Below are 20,835 nucleotides of genomic sequence, written 5' to 3' on the forward strand. Positions count from 1 at the left end.
GAAAAGTCTGGGAGACTTTTATCTCCAACTAACCACCCCACACTGGAAGTCGAGCTGTGGCTCCGAGTGGTAGAATGCTAGCCTTGAGCACAAAAGCTCAGGGACAGCACTTTGGTTCTGAGTTCAAGCCCCAGGACCAACCAAAAAAAAAAACCCATCAAGCCACCTCTGCTTCAGGCTCTTAGAATAGACAGGGAAGGAGGAGACAGAGAGCTAACTGTTAAAAGCATCTCATTTCTTAGTAGGCAGAATTCTGCGAAACGTCAAGTTGACGCGTGGAGCCAGAACTTTCTTGCGGATGGGGAGACTGTGGTGCCAGTGAGTGTTGGTCGGGTGGTTCATCATGAGCAAGCTCCCGTGGGCCAGCGGTAGCCTGACTGCCTCACCCCGCCGGCTACCAGGCTGCCCTCGGGAGGCCTTGTGACGCCGGAAGACGAAATCGCGGCATGCGCCAAAGGACACAGAGGCAATAGAGCTCCCAGGGGCCAGTTCCCTTTCGTCGTCCCGGTGCTCACCAATGTGGTCACAACCATCTTTATACCTGTGGTGGGAAACAAGGAGTGTGGAAGAAAAGCCCCTCCCCAGCTGCAGGAAGCAGAGTGCCAATGGCCTCCCTAGCCATGTTTCTGGCAAGGCCCCCAGGTCAGCCTCAGATAGGCCTCTAACCCAGGCCCATCTGTTCCTCCTGATTGCAGGTCTCCTAGTCCCCAGCTCTTGTATGTAAGCCTGTCATAAAATGATTGCTCCCTACAGATAGAATAAAACCCCCATTCTTGGCAGTCTGGTCCTGCCTATCTCTGCACAACCCTGTACCCCTCTCCTCCCTCATTCTCTGATTTCTAGACATATCCCCAAAGACCCCTGCTCTTCTCCAGATGCCTGTGGCTCTGGGGTCTCCACTTAGTTCCCAGGTCAAATGCCATAGCCTTGGGGAGATGCCCAGGAGATGCCAGATACAGTGATGTGTAGAGGCAGGCGCTCCTGGCATGGACGGGTTGGAAGCCTGGAGAATGTTCCATGTCCTACAATGCACAAGTTTCCCTTCTCTGGGCCTCGCCCTGGCCCAGACCCCACCCAGGAACCATTGTCCAAAATAACCCAGCCCAAGGAACAACTTGTGCAAATGAACCAAGTATGGTAGGATCACAACATGCGGAGCAAGGGGTCACACCTGTTGACGAGCACGAAGTTGAAGGTCTGTCCTGTCACAGCAGAGACTCGATCCCGGATGCGTTCCAGAACGGGAAGCCAGGGCTTGGGAGACAATGTAAGACCCGAAAACGTGTAGGTCAGTCCAGCGTCACCATAGGTTGCCTGCTTCCTTGGTACATCGTGCCATTTCCCAAACACCTGGACCCTTGCCAGTGCACCTGTGCAGATGAAACATGGCAGTCCACTCAATCCCAGAAAGCTTTTGGAGATGCAAATGAGTGTGACACCCTGGCTCCCTGTCCTTCAGTGTTGTGCACTGTCCTAATGTGACCCCTCCTCAAGCATCACTGTGACTTGCCCCAGATTTTCATGGGACCACAGCGATTCATGCTGGGTGTGGTAGTGCATGCCTATAATCCCATCTTGAGAAGGCTGGAGTTGGAGGCTTGCTTGGGCTACATAGACTCTGTCTCAAAAGGAAAAACAAATGTGACTATTAGGAGAAACATGGGTCACTTTTTCCTAATCACTTACTTCATTGTCTTAATTAAAGCTTGGACAGAATAATAAGCACATAAGGTTTTGTCACCCGTGGAGCCACACAGCTCCAGCTGGGTTAGGTCTGTGAGCAGGCTCTCAATGTGTGGTCCTGGGACCTATAGCATCAGTGTCACTTGAAACGAGATAGAGGCTGTGGGAGTGGACCTGCATCCCAGCCCCACCCTAGTGACAGGACCCTCACCCGGGAGCGTTGAGAGCCACTCAACACTCAGAGGACTTACTGCTTGTACAGCACCATCTCTCTCTAGACTGGGGCTTCCAGCCCTCACCTGAACCTGACAATCCATGGAAACTTGTTTTATGTTTGGTGCTTCTTCTTTTTTTTTTTGGGCCAGTCCTGGGGCTTGGACTCAGGGCCTGAGCACTGTCCCTGGCTTCTTTTTGCTCAAGGCTAGCACTCTGCCACTTGAGCCACAGCGCCACTTCTGGCCATTTTTCTGTATATGTGGTGCTGGGGAATTGAACCCAGGGCCTCATGTATATGAGGCAAGCACTCTTGCCACTAGGCCATATCCCCAGCCCTTGTTTTATGTTTGGATCTAACCCCATATGTGTGACTCAGGCAAGTGTTGTACCACTGAGCCACAAGCCCAGCCCTAGATTTTTTTTAATATTAAAATCCAGATGTACACCTAGTGTTTCTGATTCCATTGGCCTTACCCGGAATTCAGCATGTTTTAATTTTCCTCAGTGACTGAGGAACAACCAGGCAGGGGACTCCCCTATTCCTCTATTGGTTACCAGTGGACAGACAATCCTGCTTTCTTTTTACCCTGGAATTTCTATCCCAAGCTCAGAGATTATTGATTGAATCTTCACTAAACCCATCAGTAATTCATGAATCCTGAGCTCAGAATTTTCCAAACTTAAGACCAACAGTCTTCTACTTGCCAGTAAAATACTCCACGTCTTCCTCCAGCTCACGGAAAATCTTATCCGCCTCTGCTTTGCCAAACAGGATAGTATAATCGCAGTTCAGGCCCTCCCCTCGAATGTGCCTCCAGCTGAGGCCTGCCTGGTGGCTGGTGGGCCCCGGGGTCTCCCTCCTGGGCCTCTTCTCTGCAGGCCTTCCATCTTCTCCTGAGTCTGCCTCTTCCCTGGTGGGCTTCTGCTCCTCTGCTTTTTCCAAAAAGACCCCCCGGGCTCGTTTCTGCAGGAATCTGTCCATCCCACCACTCCACAGTAGTGGCGGGGAGGCCGGTGGAGAGGCAGGGCAAAATGCCTTCGAGTCCCAGCTCTGTCCCCAGTGGACAATCCCTTCCCCCAAGTGGACCCACAGCGATCATGTGGAGCTTCGCATTGGACAGGACCTAGGAAGGAAGCAGAGCTTCAGGCTACCTGGGCCCCCGGCCCAGCACTTCCCACCCTGGCTGTCACCATCAGCAGGCATTTCACAGCAAGACCGGCCTTTCTAAGCCCGGAACGTGCCCACCACAGCCAAGCTTAGAAAGCCATCCCAACCATCATTTCACAGATGAGGACAAAGCTGTCGCTGGGGGCGGGGTTCGCCCTAAGTCACCCCTAATAGCGCCGGCTCGGCCACCTCCCCCTGCAGGACCGAGATCGTTCACTGGAGCAGACTCCGACTCCAAGGGGGCCTCCGTACACGCACCGGCTCCGCAAATCCCCGAGCAAATCCCTGATCAGCTGGAAAGCCGCCGGGTCGGGGGCTCCTCCTGCCCGTGGACGGACTTCCGGCTGGCTGGGACGCGGGTCCCGGCCACCTCTACCTGGGCGGGTCGCTCCCCAGCGCCACCTACAGGCCTTCCGGGGCATCGCAGGCCCTGCCAGAGGCCGGCCTGGCGTCGGGCATGCGCGGTGAAGCCCTGGAGAATGCTCCATGGCTCTTACAAGATTTAGTTCATTCCCACTAGAGCTTCAGAGCGCCGACGGGGCCTAGGGACACCAGACGGGGCCTAGGGACACCAGCATGCTGTCTCGATGCAGGTGAGAGCTTCTGGCTCTCATTTCTGCCTCTCCACCCCAGCCTGGGAGACCATGATCTCTCCTCTGTCCCTATGGTTTGCTCCAGAATGTCACATGAATGGAATGATACAATATGCAGCCTTTCCTGTCAGCCTTCTTCCATGTTACTATAAGATATGCCCATATCTTGGAGTTGGGGCCTGGCTGCGTTCCATCACCTTGGCTGCATGGCCTGACTCACAGGAACTGCCTTGTAGTAGGGGGCTGAATCTAAATAACTTCTCATAGCCATTCCAGCACCTAGCCGGGTGCTGGGGACTGTTGGTTTCACAGACATCCTGGCTCCTAGCCAGGTGATTGGGGGCTGTTCATCCAGTTCCAAGGCCTGGAGGTGAGAAGAGTGTCCTTTGAATTGCAGATGCCTGGCTCAAGGTGGAAAGCCCAGAGGGCCCAGCCTCAGCAAAGCCGAGGTCAAGGCTGTAGGGGAGCTTTGCATATAGAGAACACTCTGATTTGGCCTTAACTCTGTAAATGCCTTGCATCACCTACCTCTGAGCAGCCTCTAAGTGTATCCTAAGTGGAAGGTTGAGGCCTATCTTCCCTAGATGGAAAAATTCTGCTGGTGCCTGGGTGTGTCCATTTAAGGTTTGGCATCTTACTTACATGGTGGGGGAAGGTGAACACCCCCCCCCACACACACACACAGGTGATGGGTGTGCCTGAATCCCTGGAGACAGGGGTGGACACTTGTCCTATATGTTACTGAACCTGTCAGTCCAGTGCCTGGGACTGGGAACTTCCTGTGACCCTGCCCCCTATTTAGGTGCAGACCAGCTCAGGTGCCATGTCACACGTCTGTCTCCGGCCTCATCTCCAGTCTCCATTGGAGCTGAGTTGGTTTGTTGGTATTGTTTTTGGTCTATCTTTCCTCTCTGGCCTGTTTCCTAACAGTGTTGAGGGTATTTGTGGGTGGCAGGCCTTTGTAACAATTGGCTGCTTGCAGACTGCTCATGCCCTGATAAAGACCAAAATTCAATCCTTCAAAATGTGGCTTCTCTGATCATTTACATTATAATAGCCTAAAACTAATTCTGCACCAGGATTCAACTCGTGCCTGAAATCAGTCAGGCTGCAGTTTGAACATCACCAAGCCTCAGCCACTCAGGGTCAATCATCAGGAACTACATAAGTCACTGGTGATTTATGCAGCAATTCCCTCAATACCCCTGCCCTTGCCTTAGGCAAGGCCCCTTGGAACCCATTTTGTATCCTCAATGTGAAGTGTGACGTATTTTATGTAAATTAATATTAGTTGGGATAAAGGAACCTACCAAGGCTGGGCACTGGTGCTTCACGCCAGTGATCCTTATCTGAGGATCACAGTTCAGAGATAGCTCAGGCAGGAAAGTCCATGAGGCTCTTATCTCCAATTGTTGTGCGGTAAAATATACCTTAAACCAGACATAAAACCAGTCATGAGAAAATAGAGAAGCCACATCTTAAAAGTCAGAATTTTGGAGTCTACTGGAATGCTAGCAGTCTGCAGGCGGGCCAATTACCAAAACCTGCAGCCCAAACACAGCTAGTACCAGGCTTTTAAAGACAAAAGTCACGTGTTGGGTGGAGACCAAGCCTCAACAAAGCATTATAAAGAAACAGCAGGAGGGAGCAGGGCTCCCCTGGGGCTAAACAACACAAGATATCTACATATTCCCCAAAGCTGGGCTCTCCCAATTCTACTAGTAGAGCCAGGCATATGTAATTCAAAAGGCAGCTTGTTTCACCTCTAGGCCTAGGAGCTGAGTGGACAGCCCCCCTACCCCCCCCCCAATCTCCAGGAAGGCTCCAGGACGTCCGAAAACAACAGCTGGCCCGGCTAGGGATGGCTGTGACTCAGTTTATGCAAAACACAACGAACCAACAGAAAGCAGAAATGGAGTGGTTGCTCAAAGTGGTAGAGCGCTAGCCTAGGGCAAAAACCTGACCTCATCAGTACCTGGCAAATTAAGCCAACAAAATGGACCTACATGTGAACTGTTGTAATTCATTTTAAAGAATAAAACTGAAACTACTAGGTATGCTGCTTAGGAAGGTAAATCTTTATCAACAAAGTTAAAAGGAGTAAGTCCCACTTACCAGAGGGAGCTTTCTACTGATCTCATCGACCTCCTAGAACTGTATAGGTCAGCCACCCCTTATCAGCCCCACTCCCAGCCAGCTGTGAAAGGAAAAGAATGTAAATCTTTGATAAGAATTAAAGAATAGGGGCTGGGGATATGGCCTAGTGGCAAGAGAGCTTGCCTCGTGTACATGAGGCCCTGGGTTCGATTCCCCAGCACCACATATACAGAAAACGGCCAGAAGTGGCGCTGTGGCTCAAGTGGCAGAGTACTAGCCTTGAGCAAAGAGAAGCCAGGGACAGTGCTCAGGCCCTGAGTCCAAGGCCCAGGACTGGCCAAAAAACAAAAAAACAAAACAAAAAAAAAGAATTAAAGAATAGCCCCCTTAGTAGCCTTTGTAATCAGTTATAATTAGAATGTGTGAGCTTAACTCCTTGGCCAGAAGGGACAGTCTGACCTGGGATAAAAACCTAGCAAACTGCTGTCTAAGCTCTGGGTAGAGCAACGGTATTGCACTTTTTTTTGTCAAAAGTTAGTTGCCTTGATGAAATCTCTATCTCGTGTGTCAGCACTCTTCTGACATGGGAGAGTAGGTGTTTCTAACAGAGGAGTCAGGTAGAGCAGTCTCGTGTGTAAATAAAAGATTGCGCAAAAATGTTTTCCCAGCTCTAAGTCTTTTCCCTCAGTAAGATGGGTTGTGGAAAGTGTATTAGCTACTACCAGGCTCACCTGACCCCTAGGCACCCAGGAGCTTTTTTCTTCTAACTATTGAAGGGCAGAGCCCTCTGGGCACTAAGGGAGAATCCAGACAAGGTCCCACATTCCCCGGGGGCGAGACGCCCATTCCCCTCCCGCACATGCGCACTAGGTCCCCCGGCCCCAACCCTTCACCCCCCACCCCCACCCCCACAGGCCCACTCGGAGCATGCGCGGCCTGCTTGGCGCCAGTCGCAGACCCGCCCACCGCCAAGCGCGCCAGCCGCGGATTCCTGGGCAGCGCGCGTCAGTTCCCACCCCGACTTCGGGATGATCGGCCAGAAGACCCTCTACTCCTTCTTCTCCCCGAGCCCTTCCCGGAAGCGACCTGCCTGCAGCCCCGAGCCAGCCGCCCCGGGGACCGGCGTGGCGGCCGCAGCTGGGGAGAGCGGCGAGGAGGCGGTGAGACCGGACGAGGTACCTTTTCGGGGGGCTGGGGACGAGGGGCAGGAAAGGGGTAGAAAAAGGAGTCTTGCCTGTCCGAGGGGCCGTGGGGTGCACCCCTGACTCGCTCCACCTGTAGAGCCCAGTTCTCCACACAGCTTCCACGTGTTCAAAACAGCCGCCGGCGTCCCTCACGGGCCGCCATGCTGGAAGCCCGGCCAATGCGGTCGAGCCTCGGAGACCGCAGGGCCAATCAGCGCCGAGCAGCTCCGCCCTACGGAGCCCGCCGTCCAATCACAGGCGCGAGGGGGGCCGGCCCGGAGGGGGAGGGTTTTGCCGCGAAAAGGCCGCGTGGGGACGCGTGAGGCGGGTCCCGCAGGGCGGGGTGCCTGGGCCCGGGGTCCCCGAGTCGCGGGAGGCTTTCGAGGGGCGTCGGGGGTGGCGCCTCCCGGCTCCTCTGCGTTTTAGGGTCCAGTTGTTCGGCTTAGCTCCTCTGACACCCATGGGTGTCTTTTGCCATCCGCCTTTGGGTTTGGCCCGGAAGCCAGGGCCGATGCGGTTCGTGACCCGCCTTTGCGGGGACCCCTTTCAGGCCAGCCCTGCCAAGAAGATCCGAGCGGGCCAGGATGAGCCGGGCACGCCGCCCTCTTCGCCCCTGAGCCCCGAGCAGCTGGGCCGCATCCAGAGAAACAAGGCCGCGGCCCTGCTCCGACTCGCGGCCCGCAACGTGCCGGTGGGCTTCGGGGAGAGCTGGAAGCAACATCTTAGCGGGGAGTTCGGGAAACCCTACTTCATAAAGGTGAACGAGGACGGTCACGTTTCAGAGCGGTACCCCTGGGGCGGCAGGCCGTGTCTTGTTAGTTTAGCAGGCCAAATTTCCCTTTTTAGACTTATTTCCTTTCACGGGCTTTCCTTGCCTTATCCTCTGGTCTTTTCAAGACTTAAGACTGCAATAAGGCCTTGGTGTTTTGAATCCGGAACACTTTTATTGGTTAGAGTTGTTAGACCCTGTAAGATAATACCATGGCTTTAAGCCACTTAGTTTGCTCTCCAGGAACGCCTGGTAGTAAAATCATCAGAGACTGAGACTGGGCTTGACTCATTTTTTTAAATGGGGGAGAAGAACAAACCGGTTGGCACCATCTAGAACTCAAGCCAAGCAAATCCACTTTGACCCAGCCCAGAGGGAGGAAATGATGCCCCCCCCCCATGTTTTGGGGGGGGGGTTGTTCCTTATTTTTAAATGGGTTTGGATTTCAAACATGACAAGGAGCTAGGTAAAACTTTCTTATTGAATTCTTTGTTACCAAGTGAGAATCTGATTTTAATCTTTTTAAATTAGCTAATGGGATTTGTTGCAGAAGAAAGAAAACATTACACTGTTTATCCTCCCCCACACCAAGTCTTCACATGGACCCAAATGTGTGACATGAGAGATGTAAGTATCATGGGTAAATTTTATTAGAGGGGATTAATTGCACTGGGGTTAAACTGCAGTATTACTCCATACTACTTCAGTAATCATTGGTCACCTTTTTTGCTTTTTTGGGGGGCCAGTCCTGCGGCTTTGATTCAGGGCCTGAGCGCTGTCCCCTGGCTTCTTTTTGCTCAAGACTAGCACTCTTAGCATTTGGGCCACAGTGCCACTTCCAGCTTTTTTGTGGATGTGGTGCTGAGGAATGGAACCCAGAGCTTCATGCTGCATGCTAGGCAAGGACTCTAGTGCTAAGCCACATTCCCAGCACTCAACATTTTTATTTGTCACAGATAATAGGCTTGGGGAAGTGAGGCCATATTCAGCATTGCACATATAACTGTTCTGAATAGCAAGCAAAAAGAATGAAGACAGTTGCATCTGAGAAGTAGGGCTGGACTGGGATTGTGGCTCTGTGATGGAACTTGCCTCAAATGCCAAGGCTCCGGATTTGATTTACCCAGGACCAACAAAACAAAATTTGGCTGTCCAGTGGTAAAATCAGTGTCCAGTAGTTTTTCGTGTATGGAAATCCATTGGAAATTGCCTAAGTAATTCATGTAGTGGCTTCACCATCCCTTCACTTTGTCCCCATCTGCATGATTACTAAATTAGCTGCCAGAAGAAAGAAGGATCAGTAGGTCCTCCCTTTAGGAAAAAGACTCCATCTGTATAATTTGGTGGCAAGAAAGACTGCCTTTCTGGTCTGAGCATCTTGTAGATGACTCTTCTCAAAAGTCTTTGGTATATAGAAAGTAAGTTATATGGCATCTAGCTTCAAAATTGTCCCTTCTTGGGCTGGGGATATGGCCTAGTGGCAAGAGTGCCTGCCTCGGATACACGAGGCCCTAGGTTCGATTCCCCAGCACCACATATACAGAAAACGGCCAGAAGCGGCACTGTGGCTCAAGTGGCAGAGTGCTAGCCTTGAGCGGGAAGAAGCCAGGGACAGTGCTCAGGCCCTGAGTCCAAGGCCCAGGACTGGCAAAAAAAAAAAAAAAAAAAAAAAAAAAAAAAAAAAATTGTCCCTTCTGTTTTTAAATGTTTAACTTTATTTTATTGTTAAGTTGATTTAGAGAGGGGTTACAGTTACATAAGTAATGTAATGAGTACATTTCTAGTTGAACGTTGTTCCCCCCACCTCATTTTTCTCCCACTTTCCCTCTCCCTTTCTTAAGTTTTTGTGGGTTTTTTGTTTTCTTTTTTTTGCCAGTAATAGGGCTTTTAACTCGGGGCCTGGGCACTGTCCCTGAGCCTCTCTTGCTCAGGGCTAGTGCTCTACCACTTGAACCACACACAGCACCATTTCCAGCTTTTTCTATTTATGTAGTACTAAGGAATCGAACCCAGGGCTTCATGTATTCTAGGCAAGCATTCTACCACTAAGCCACATTCCCAGCTCCCTTCTTAGCTTTTAAATGTACTTTAACTTTTAACTTGATACATAGTAATTATATTTATGGGGTACAGTATGATATTTTGATACCTATGTACAATGCTTAGTGATCTGATCAAAGAAACTGGTATATGTGCCACCTCTGACTGCATGATTGCTTCTCCCTGGGAGCATTCATATCTTCTCTCCTGCTGTTCCTTACGTATTCAGTTATCAACCACATTTACCCTGCTGTGCTATAGAAAGTTACAAGTTGCTCCTTCTAGCCAGCCACACCTGTAGCTGTTAGTTATCCTCTCTCCAGCTGCTCTTTCCTCATTCCCAGGCTCCTAGAACTACTGTTCTCTACTTGTGTGTGAGTACTTTTTTTTAATGCATGCTGTAGTTTCTTACATTTAATTAATCCTGACTCTTGGTAGGTGCTGATTGGCCAATCCAATCACTGAGGTGTCTCCTGTTGGGAGGCAGCCAGTTTTGGTTTCACCTGTGTGAACTGTACAACAACTGAGTTCAAAAGACTTACCCTTAATAGTAGGGCCAGAGCCTTACCCCCCACCCCCCATCCTAGGTGCTTGGACAGTGCAGTGTTGCCCCCTCGTTTATGCTTTTGGAGCCATCTGTGATACCATGAATTCTGTTGGCCACTACCAGTATGGTGGTTTGAGGTGGTTTTCCCTCGCTTGGATCTTAAGCAATATAGGACCTGCGGTTTAGTTAGTTAGCAAATACTTGCTAAATCAAGTAGACATAAAGTGGATGAATAGATGATCTGGATACAGCAATCTTGCCTGATTATTCCAGAATTTCAGAGTTTTCATTTTAGAGCAAGAATGTAGACTATAACTTCTTGTTTATGAAGTTTGTTTGTTTTGTTTTTGTTGCCAGTCCTGGGGCTTGGACTCAGGGCCTGAGCACTGTCCCTGGCTTCTTTTTGCTCAAGGCTAGCACTCTACCTCTTGAGCCACAGTGCCACTTCTGGCATTTCCTGTTTACATGGTGCTGAAGAATTGAACCCAGGGCTTCATGTATACAAGGCGAGCACTTTACTACTAGGCCATATTCCCAGTCCCTTGTTTATGAAGTTTAAAAAAAAAATTCTATCTTCAGTACTAGGTTTCTCCTTGTTAGAATGCCAGTGATCAATATACACCAAAAAAGGTACGGTTCTGGGTACAGTGGCTTGTGCCTGTGATCCTAACTACTTGGCGTGTGGTGATGGTACTTCAGCTCCAGGCTAGGCTGAATAAAACGTTAACAAGGGGCTGGGAATATGGCCTAGTGGCAAGAGTGCTTGCCTCCTACACATGAAGCTCTTGGTTCGATTCCCCAGCACCACATATATGGAAAACGGCCAGAAGGGGCGCTGTGGCTCAGGTGGCAGAGTCCTAGCCTTGAGCGGGAAGAAGCCAGGGAAGGTGCTCAGGCCCTGAGTCCAAGGCCCAGGACTGGCCAAAAAAAAAAAAAAGTAAAACGTTAACAAGGCCCCAGATCAAACAGTAATGTGGGAGTAGAAGTGCCTGTTGTTCTAGCTGTACAGGAAGCATATATAGGAAGATTGTGGGCCAGACATAACTGGGACCTAACTGAAAAATAGACATGTCAATCTCTGCTTCTCTAAGGAACTGATGGGAGGGCAGAGTGATGAGCATTAGTGCTAACCCAGAGAGGCTGATGATTGTTCTTCATCGGGGACCAGCACCCCAGAGCTGGACAGCTGCCCTATAGGGCCTATAACTGTGGAGAATATGCTGGCTACTAGGCTCCAGGTGTGGAAACTGAGTTTCCTGGTCCTCAGGAATGCCTGCAGTAAGACTGGAAGGGTGCAGGGCAGAGGGTGGCAGCAGCGGGGAAAGGTTCAAGAAGGCCCTGGGTCTGAAGCAGGAGAGTGAAGGGAAGACTGGGCAGGTGCTGCCGGGCCGCAGGGCTCCATTTCAACATCTTAGGCACTGTGTCTGCTTCTTGCTGCCTACCCCACAGCCTGGGGACTTGACCTCATTGTGCTGGTTTCAGCTGTTTCAGGTTACAGGTAGGTAGCTACCACCTCTGCTTCTGGTGGTGGTGAATTTGCATTGTTTTGACTCATTGAAAGTCATAGGGAAGGGAATACACTTAGCCTGACAGCTGCTCTTTTGTGAATTCATGTCCCACTCAGCTCCCAAGTGGAAGGATCTGAGCTGGTTCCCTGCAATGGCTTCCTAAAATGAGATACCAGCCAGCTGCCCAGGAGTGGGGCTGAATGCCAAACTGACTTAGTGGATGCCCACTAAGGATGGGGGACTGGGCCAAGAGCAGGCTCCCCTTCTCATTGTCTTGTCCCTCTCTGTAGGTGTCACTAACCCAGGTGACGCCTTAACATGGTTTAATCCCTTGTCACCTCCTGTTCACAGGTAAAGGTTGTCATCCTGGGACAGGATCCCTATCATGGACCAAACCAAGCTCACGGGCTCTGCTTTAGTGTCCAAAGGCCTGTTCCCCCTCCACCCAGGTAGAGTTGCTTCACCATTCGGGCCAATGGCCAGTGCTTGCAGATGTGAGCTGAGTGGATGACTCCTGCCCCTGCTGGGGGAAGCTTTCTTCCCTCCACACTGGGGTAGAGGTTCTCAGCCTTCCACTGTCCAGTGTGACGAACAGGGGCTGGCCTGTGCACTGTAGGAAGTTTGGAGGGCCTAGAGGAAGAACTGCTGCTCTGGGGGGCCTGTATGCCAGACATACAGAGTGCAGATACAAAGCTAAGCTTCAGAGGAGAGGTGGGTCAGTATCCAGGGGCCTTGTCCAGTGCTAGCCTGTTAATGAGAATCCCAGCAAAGTCTTGGGCAGATTATCCATCTGTACTAGGTGTTTATTTATCATTGAGCTGGGTGGGTGACTTTGTCCCTTTAGTTGTAAGGGTTAGCTTTACCTCTCCTCTTCCCACATGTGTCTTCTGTAATATCATCAGACTTGAACAAGTAGGCAGGAGATTGTTTCATTTGTTCTCCTGGCTCTTTTCCAGTTTGGAAAACATTTACAAAGAGCTGTCTACAGACATAGATGGCTTTGTGCATCCCGGCCATGGAGATTTATCTGGATGGGCCAAACAAGGTAAGCCAGCCCTGCCAGGTGTGTTCTGACACCACCAGCCATGTCTGCTGCTCATTTAAAGCTGCCATAAATTGCTAGATAGCAGTAATAAAATGGCCGAGTACGTGTATATGTGTGTTTTAACAATACATGCCTTTTATCTTTAATGTTCTGTGGTTGTTCAGTGTCACCTGTGATCATCTTAGATGGTTCTGTTGACATACAGATGTGTACTGCTGCAAGCTGAGAGATGCCAAGAGGGCAGAGAGCTGTCCACAGTCATAGTACTGCCTTCTCCATGTCCTGATTTCACATAGCTGTTGATCCACTGGTTTCATCATCCTGTGTATAACCCCTCCTGGGGGGACCCTGTACAGCAGTGTGCACCTTCTTCCTTGACTGTGGCCTGTGTTTGCAGGTGTCCTCCTCCTCAATGCCGTCCTCACCGTCCGGGCCCATCAAGCCAACTCCCATAAGGAGAGAGGTTGGGAGCAGTTCACTGATGCAGTTGTGTCCTGGCTCAATCAGAACCTGAGTGGCCTTGTCTTCTTGCTCTGGGGCTCTTATGCTCAGAAGAAAGGCAGTGCCATTGACCGGGTATGCTGACTTTGTTCCTGGGACCTCTGCTGTGGGCCCCAGGGGAATAATGTATGTTGTCAAAGCTCTTCCACTCTTAGAGCTGAATTCCGTTACAGGAACAACAGCTTGGGGCTTACTAAGGTCAGTGACACTGGCAGAAATGCAATGTACACAGAGGCTCAAAGGTCCCCAAGTACCACTGCTTTACTCCCATGGCTCCATGTGGATGAGGCAAGGCTCCAAGGGGGCAGTCACCTAGCCTGAGCTTGGATTGTGAGCGCAGTGCAAGCATGCACTGTGTTTGCCCTGTCACCTGCTCACTGAAGTGAGACCTCTATATCCTGAAATCCTCTCTTCGTCCCTCCCCCTAAATCCCACCCATCTGTCAATCTAGTCCACTCTGCCCCTGTAAGTGCCTCAGTCCTGCCTGTCACAGTCGCCTCTGCTCGCCCTTTTGGGCCAGCCACCAACATTTCTCTGCAACACTGATTAGCAGTGGAGGTGGGTGTCTGCAGAGGTAGGTGGGGGGGAGGGAGGAGGGACACTGACTCCAAGAGTATGGGCAGGGGGAATTATGGGTAAATGCTTTCTGTGAGGTTAAGGGCGTGGGGGGTGGGGTGGGAATTGAGTCCTGCAGTGAGACAAGTGCACCCCATCTGGTGTCCTGAGTACTTGAGGCTTCTGGGGTGGGGTGGATCTCCTGCACGGCATGGGAGCTCAGTCTGCACAGTGTCCACCCCTGATTATGGTAGCATTCTAAGCCAGTGACAAAGGTCTACAGACTTCCCTCTTTTTTTTCTGTAATTGTTTAATATTTTGTTTGTTTTTTTGCCAGTCCTGGGGCTTGGACTCAGGGCCTGAACACTGTCCCTGGCTTCTTGCTCAAGGCTAGCACTCTGCCACTTGAGCCACAGCGCCACTTCTGGCCATTTTCTGTATATGTGGTGCTGGGGAATTGAACCCAGGGCCTCATGTATACGAGGCAAGCACTCTTGCCACTAGGCCATATCCCCAGCCCCTTGTTTAATATTTTGAAGCGATATTATTTAGCCTAAGCTAGCCAGCCACCTTGTAGCCTAGGGCAGCCTTGACATCTGGAATTACAGTCACATACCACCAAGCCCAGCTCTTCATTTTTTATTTATTTATTTTTTCAGTGAAGTAGGTAGCCTGGGTGCTGTCTGAGCTCTTTTGCTCAAGGCTGTTGCTTCTGGTTTTCTGGTAGTTAATTGGAGATAAAAGTTTCATACACTTTACTGCCTGGGCTGGCTTTGAACTAGGATCCTTATATCTCAGCCTCCTGAGTAGCTAGAATTACAGGCTTGAGCCACCAGCACCTGACTGGCTTTACTTTCTGATATATCCTATGTGTTCACAAGCAAAGGGCAGTCAAATGTATAAATCTGCTTTAGTCTACAGAGGTTGTATGAGTGAACACAATGGCAGGTGAAGAAAGTGTGAGGACAGTTAAGATGTTATCTAAGTAGGTAAGTGTGGGTGACAGCCACAGTGGTTTCTTGCCTCTGCCTCTGGGAGGTTTAAGGCCAACCTTGCTGTTACAACATTGGTAAGCATGAACAAGTGTGGTCTTGTGTCAGGTGAGAGGCTTGCGCATGAGGAGCAGGCTGCAGGTGTCTGCAGAAGCACATTACGCTCAGCATCCTCCTCACCGATGCCCTTCTCACCCCTCAGTGAGAAAGCACCACCCTGTGCCTGCCTGCCCAACCAGAAATCGGATACCTTGCTGTGCGTAGCACCCCCCTGTCCATTTCTGTCTTCCTGCATGTGGCAGTCATTCATACATCCTTCTGTCCATCCCTATTGTCTCAGATTCCTTGTACCCCAGTCCCCTTTGCCTTGGATCAGCCCCTCTTCTGCTCATGTTTGGAGCCTCCAATGCCTTCTCTGGTCTGGGCTTAGTCTGGCCAGCTGGTTTGGGGAATGGTCTCCAGCCAGCTCAGTTTCTCCGAGGAGCTGCAGGCTGGCTGAACCCCCAGTACCTTTCGTGGTGCCCCACTTACCTGTTCATCTTTGCCCAACCTGGAGATTCTTCCCAAGGCTGGCTGCCTGGCTGACATGCCTTCAGCCCAGCTGTGCTGCTTGCCAGTTAGGAACTTGGTGATTTCTCCTAATCCACTATGTGGTGCTACTTACCTGCTCATCCTCTGCAGTCACTCAGAGCTAGGCACTGTCAGCCTGCAGAGCAGGGACTGGAACCCATGCTGTCTGCCGATGTGCTTTGTGCTCCTCTGACTGCTCCACCGTGTCAGAGCAAGGCACTGTCACGGCTTCCCTTCCATTCTGTAGGTTTAAGTACAAAACTCACTTAAATACAGATAATAGAGGAGGAAGCAAAAATGGCCAGTAATGTCCCCTGCTTGTATAAACTAGACATGTGAAAAATTGAAGTAGTCTTGGTCCTGGGGCTTGAACTCAGGTTCTGGGTGCTGTCCCTGAGCTTTTCTTGCTCAAGGGTAGTGCTCTTACCACTTGAGCCACTACTCCACTTGTACCTTTTGGGGGTTAATTGGAGATCAGTCTCATATACTTTCCTGCCTGGGCAGGCTTCAAACCGTGATCCTCAGATCTCAGCCTCCTGAGTGGCTACAATTACAGGTTTGAGCCATGGCCCCTGGCATTGTACTGGCTAAATACATAGGCAAAGCAAAGAGGAATCACATGGTTGTCTTGAAGTGCTGCAGCCACCATCCTTTGCCCATCCCTGTTTGCCACCTTTGTCCTGTGTTCTCTTTCAGAAGCGACACCACGTCCTGCAGACCGCTCACCCCTCCCCACTCTCCGTGTACCGAGGGTTCTTTGGTTGTAGACATTTTTCCAAAGCCAATGAGTTGCTGAAGAAGTCTGGCAAGAAGCCCATCAACTGGAAGGAGCTGTGAGCCCACGCCAAGGGGAAGTCTGACTCCAGGGGTGGTTTTGAAGAGCCTCTGTGGAAGCGTCACTTGTGGGGTCATTGACATTCAAGTATGCTGCACAGGGCCTGCAGCCTTGTCCAGCCAGAAATAGCAGGTCCTTTGACATCTGTGCCTGCGCCTCCCTCCGGGCAAGACAGGTGCCCCAGCCAAGGCACAGTCGGCTTGGCCCAAAATCCACTCGGTTATCTTCTACTTTTCTTTTGTGGTTAAAAGGGGAAGCTTTTGTAGCTTTGGGGCTCAACAAATAGTTTGGTTCTGGCTGCTACTTTTTTTGACCTAGTAGATAGACTAGATTTCTGGGGTGCTGGTTATTTCTTAGGAAGGCCCCTACATAGGGAAAGCATGAGGCCCAGGTGGGGAGGCAGGGGAATGGTGTTCCTCCCTGGTTGGAGTGGAAGGGGACAGGCAGGAACAGCGCCTGGGTCTCCGTCCTGTTCTCTGTGTTTCTGGAGGAAGCAGGGGAGGTTGAACCCAGGGAAGGAAGGTTTTGTTTTAGTGTGGGGTGGGTGAATTTTCTAGGGCTGGGCAGAGCTGGCATTCCACACCAGCAGATTACTGAACACTGGGTTTGTGTTTGATGCGGGTGCGTGCTGGTATATGTATGTGTGATCACACCCAGAGCTGTATACCTCTAAGCTGCAATCCCAGCCCCAAGTGCTGTTTTTTATGTACTGAAATCATTTAAGAGTATATTTTTCTACAACACTGGAGAACTTCCCTGTGCAGATGGGGCAGAGTTTTTCAATCCTTGCTCAAGAGATAATCTTTGTGTAGTCCTCCTTTCCATCCTGGATCCTGATGGGTGGGGTTAAAGTGTTAACCCTGCGCTGGTTGTAAATAAACAATGGTTGAAGTTTTCCTTGGTGCTGACTGTTCTTTGGCTCCTGGGAAGCTTGGCCTGCCCTTGTACTTGGTGTACCAAGGTTACCATAGCAACCTTTGTCCCCAGTCACTGCCACCCCCGCCCCTACTTCCTTCTGCCTGGGCCAGCTACTTTGGTTGGAGTCTTCTGGGGTCCCTGAAAGTGTCAGCTTTTAGCCAGGAAAAGGACCCTTTGGGAAACATGGCATGTCCATCCTGCCTATATTACCATGCCCTGTGACTGTTTCTAGGCTCTTGAGAATGTGGCTGTGTGGGGTTCAGAGGTAATGGTAGCTCCTTGGCTTGCTAGTACTAGATAGACCTTTGTAGCTGGGGACAGGAGCAAAGCATGATGGGAGAAGGGGAATGGAACCGTGTGCCATCCTGCAGCTGGGGTATGAGATGAAGACTTTACTCTTGACTGGAAACTGCTTCTTCACTGTGCCTGTCTCTTCCCTATGTCTATGAAAGGATTAGGATTCTGTGTTTGGGGGCAGCAGGAGGCAAAAAAAAGGATGTCTTCTCAGGACTCCTTGCCCAGAGCAGAGATGAGAGGCAAAGTTTCTATACCTGTTATGCTCTGGGACTTTTCTCCCAGCACCATGCTGAGAATGGGGAGAAGCAGCTACTGTAAGAATTGAGAAGCAGCCTGCTTTTTAACAATATTCTATGTTTTTAAGGAATCAACCAAGCATGATGATAGACTCTATAAGGCCAGCACTGGAGGCTGAGCCAATAAGACAAAGTTCAAGGCCAGCCTGGCCTACAGAGTGAGAGCATCCCAAATCTAAAAGGAAGAAAATGATCAGATTGCTATGTCCTGTAAGGTATACCATATATAATTTATATATGTTTAACTATACACAGTGTATGTGTGACTTACCTCTAAAACTACAAAAACGGCTGTGGCTTTAGTAGAGTGCTAGCCTTGAGCAAAATAGCTCTGGGACAGTGCCCAAGCCTAGAATTCAAGACTTAATGTGCACATACACATATACCCATTGAATGACAGGGAAGTCAGTTATGCAAATGGCATCCTGAGAAACTCCCCTGTTGTAAAATAATTGTGTGAAGGTTCACTACCTGGTTTTTATCTGAGCCTGCTAGGGGCAAAGCCAGAGACTAAACTGTTGGTGGGTTTTCTTCTAAATAAGCCTTAGCTTGCTGTTAGCTTCATGATTCGAAATATATCCTCTTCCACTTAGAATTTGCTATCTGCTTCATTTTGTTCCTGGGACTAAAAGAGTTTTTAGTCGAGAAGCCAGTCTTTTTGGCATTATGCATGTGGCGTGGTGATAGTGGCTTTTCATCCTTGCCGAATCTTCCAGATGGAAGAGGAAAAACAGGTAGGGAGGCCCTGGGCTACTTGGAGATGTCTTGAGTGTTGACTTGGCCCAACTCAAGTGGAGGATGGCTGGCTGGAACATTTGCCTGCTGGAGAATGGCTTTTTCATACTTGAAGTGTCTGAATGTAAAGTTCTCTTGAAGGACGGGCAGGGTGTGGCTGGGTGGTAGATTGCCTAACTTACCAGAAGCCTAGTCCCTAGAACAGGTCCCAGTACCAGACAGGAACACTCCCTTCCCCAAATTAGTTAGAAGCAGTGGCTAACCTGGGGCCCAGAAGATGGTATAAGGGATCCCACCCAGGGCCTCTGTTGAAATACTAGGCAGACCCCCTCCCACTGAGCTACACCAAGTACCTCAGGGAATTGATTAGGCCAAGAAATCAGTACTTCCAGTTCCTTGCTGGCTTCTCAGTGCACATTTTCTGTTCCTTTCTCTAGTACTGGGAATGAGAAGAGAGACCAGAGACGCCACAATATTTATTAATGTAGGGCTGGGGCTTGTTGCTTAGTGGTAGAACACTGGCTTAGCCTGCCCAGAGCCTTGAGTTTCACATGGGAACTTCATGGTTTTTCTTTTTTTAATTTAATTTTGTTTTGTTTTTTTTGCCAGTCCTGGGGGCTTGGACTCCGGGCCTGAGCACTGTCCCTGGCTTCTTTTTGCTCAAGGCTAGCACTCTGCCACTTGAGCCACAGCGCCACTTCTGGCCATTTTGTATATATTTGATGCTGAGGAATTGAACCCAGGACTTCACATATACGAGGCAAGCACTCTTGCCACTAGGCCATATTCCCAGTCCCCCTTTTTTTAATTTTAGCAAATAACTTTCTGACTTTCTGGATTCAGGGTATATTTGAAAACATCAGTGTTTTCTATTAATATCCTTATTTGTTTTCCAGTCCTGGGGCTTGAACTCAGGATCTGAGTGTTATCCTGAGCTTTTTTGTTCAAGGCTAATGCTCCACCACTTGAGCCACAGTTCCACTTTGGTCTCTGGGGTGTGTGTGTGTGTGTGTGTGTGTGTGTGTGTGTGTGTGTGTTTGGAGAATAGTCTTATGAACTTACCTGTACAGGTGTGTGTGTGTGTGTGTGTGTGTGTGTGTGTGTGTGTGTGTTTGGAGAATAGTCTTATGAACTTACCTGTACAGGTGTGTGTGTGTGTGTGTGTCTGTGTGTGTGTGTGTGTGTGTGTGTGTTTGGAGAATAGTCTTATGAACTTACCTGTACAGGCTAGCTTTGAACCACAATCCTCAGAACTTGGTCTGAAAGTAAGTGAGATAGTGAGAAAGCTCAACACCTTTTTTTTCTTTTTGCCAATCCTGGGGCTTGAACTCAGGGGTCTGGGCACTGTCCCTGAACTCTTCTTGCTTGAGACTAGCCCTCTACCACTGGAGCCACAGTGCCACTTCTGACTTTTTCTACATATATAGTACTGAGTAATCGAACCCAGGGCTTCATGCACTTCCCCACTAACCCACATTCCCAGCCTCAGCACATTAAATTTTTTCACCATGCAGTGAAGTAGATGAGTAGAACTCTTGAAGTCCTGGGGCTTGAACTCAGGGCCTGGGCTCTGTTCCTGAGCTTTTTTGGCCAAACCTAGCCCTCTACCACTTGAACTACAGCTATATTTCTGGCTTTGGGGTGGTTAATTGGAGTTGAGAGTCTCACAGACTTTCCTGCCCCGGCTGGCTTTGAACTGTGATCCTCAGATCTCCTGAGTAGCCAGGATTAAAGATGTGAGCCACCAACATCTGGCTGAGAGGAACTTTTTAAATGGAATTTTTTTTTTTTTTGCGCCAGTCCTGGGCCTTGGACTCAGGGCCTGAGCACTGTCCCTGGCTTCTTCCCGCTCAAGGCTAGCACTCTGCCACTTGAGCCACAGCGCCGCTTCTGGCCGTTTTCCGTATATGTGGTGCTGGGGAATCGAACCTAGGGCCTCGTGTATCCGAGGCAGGCACTCTTGCCACTAGGCCATATCCCCAGCCCCTAAATGGAATTTTTTAAAAGTCTCTAGATATGAATGGTTTTCCCAGGACATATTACTTACCGGATGCCTTTTCAAGAGATTGCTAGAACTACTTCAGTGTGATGACGGATCATAGGGTCTGTGGCTCCTGGTGCCTGGGAGCCTGGTGCTGAGCATTGCTTGATTTACAATAATTCCTATGCACCTGCCTAACTTCCTGCCAGCCCAGGTGGCAGGTGGTGACACCACCTCTGCCAGAGGATTTGAAGCGCCAGGTCAACCTGCTCCTGCACCCAGAGGAGAAAATGCCAAGGAACTCC

General features: G+C 50.1%; 2 protein-coding genes across 3 annotated transcripts; one reads left to right on the forward strand and one right to left on the reverse strand.

The window, feature by feature from the left end:
* Positions 1–87: 87 nt before the first annotated feature.
* On the reverse strand, positions 88–3,386 carry Alkbh2 (alkB homolog 2, alpha-ketoglutarate dependent dioxygenase). The gene is made up of 4 exons (XM_048342781.1): positions 3,326–3,386; positions 2,605–3,023; positions 1,172–1,370; positions 88–541 (listed from the first exon to the last, which is right to left on the reverse strand). The coding sequence occupies exons 2-4, from the start codon at positions 2,879–2,881 to the stop codon at positions 232–234; spliced, it is 786 nt and encodes a 261-aa protein (XP_048198738.1). The 5' UTR covers positions 2,882–3,023; positions 3,326–3,386; the 3' UTR covers positions 88–231.
* A 3,360-nt stretch (positions 3,387–6,746) lies between these two features.
* On the forward strand, positions 6,747–17,199 carry Ung (uracil DNA glycosylase). Of its 2 annotated transcripts, XM_048342783.1 has the most exons (8): positions 6,747–6,932; positions 7,492–7,580; positions 7,626–7,698; positions 8,242–8,337; positions 12,157–12,254; positions 12,762–12,850; positions 13,248–13,426; positions 16,165–17,199. In XM_048342783.1, exons 1-8 carry the CDS (start codon positions 6,786–6,788, stop codon positions 16,303–16,305), a joined length of 912 nt encoding a protein of 303 aa, XP_048198740.1. In that variant the 5' UTR covers positions 6,747–6,785; the 3' UTR covers positions 16,306–17,199. The 2 variants fall into 2 exon arrangements, with proteins under 2 accessions (XP_048198740.1, XP_048198739.1); XM_048342782.1 differs by having other exon boundaries at positions 6,749–6,932; positions 7,492–7,698.
* Positions 17,200–20,835: the final 3,636 nt, after the last annotated feature.

Source organism: Perognathus longimembris, chromosome 3 (assembly GCF_023159225.1).
Source record: "Perognathus longimembris pacificus isolate PPM17 chromosome 3, ASM2315922v1, whole genome shotgun sequence".
Taxonomy (NCBI): domain Eukaryota; kingdom Metazoa; phylum Chordata; class Mammalia; order Rodentia; family Heteromyidae; genus Perognathus; species Perognathus longimembris.